The 881-nt window shown below is 36.1% G+C and overlaps 1 protein-coding gene across 1 annotated transcript in view; it reads left to right on the top strand.

Annotated features, from left to right (window-relative positions):
- Nucleotides 1-409: 409 nt before the first annotated feature.
- The window catches only part of LOTGIDRAFT_152799 (hypothetical protein), a gene marked incomplete at both ends in the record, with an annotated part of 2216 nt that continues 1744 nt past the window's right edge, over nucleotides 410-881 (top strand). Inside the window, one exon of the mRNA XM_009053312.1 lies at nucleotides 410-836. Within this exon, the coding sequence (XP_009051560.1) occupies nucleotides 410-836 (427 nt within the window). The remainder of the gene's footprint in view (nucleotides 837-881) is intronic.

Genomic DNA, 881 nt, shown 5'->3' with positions numbered 1-881 from the left:
CTGGCAGATTTATATATCAGAACTTCTTCAAGAAGCGGGTAAGATTCTGATTAAAAATTTACACATCTTTGTTTCAAAAGATATCAGAAATAAAACTTATAAAAAATAATCTTAGCACGTTTTAAACTCGACTATTTTAGGACAGTACAATTTCAAACTGTCTGAATTTCTTCTTCGTAATAAGTCAAAAGGGAAACTCCTGACTTGATCACTTACTAGAGTATGACATGCTTCCAGAGTGGCAAGATCTAAAATGGTACAAGAAAGCTGATTGCTCATCTGCAGTCTGTATTTTTTCTTTTGAAAATGTGGTTTAATGTTTGCTGAATAACTTGGATGGGTTGGGATGGAGGAGAAGTCTTAGTCTGTCGCATGAATGATATATGTTTTATTTGGTTTCGTTTCAGAAATGAAGGTTCCGTTACCTTTGTATGGTTTTCTAGTCATCTTGCAAATCTTCATCAGCAGTGCTGTACAGAACAATGTCAGCGAATCTTATACTACAGAAGACGTTGTTAATGGAACTACACCCGGCTCACACGATTTCTTGGATAGCAATGTGCAAAATGACGTGACGGAATCTTCTATAATAAAAGGCGATATCAGTGGAACTTCAGTCATTCCTGATTTCGTGAAAAATGGAGATATAGCAGCAATTCTTCATTTACACAAACATGGAGATATAGATTTACCGACAATTAATCTTCCAGATAGTCAGAATCCTGAATTTCTACAATTCGTAAAAAATGGAGATATGCCGCCGTTTTCAGATTTTGTGAAGGGAAAAAACACCAAAAATGGCAATGCTCCGCCAATTCCAGAGTTTGTGAAGAAAGGTATGAAAGACGGAAAATTCCCTGCTATTCCAGACTTGCAAAACG

The sequence above is a fragment of the Lottia gigantea genome (assembly GCF_000327385.1).
Source record: "Lottia gigantea unplaced genomic scaffold LOTGIsca_2, whole genome shotgun sequence".
Lineage (NCBI taxonomy): Eukaryota > Metazoa > Mollusca > Gastropoda > Lottiidae > Lottia > Lottia gigantea.
The sequence above is the reverse complement of the archived record's forward strand: the minus strand, read 5'-3'. Positions and strand labels throughout refer to the sequence as shown.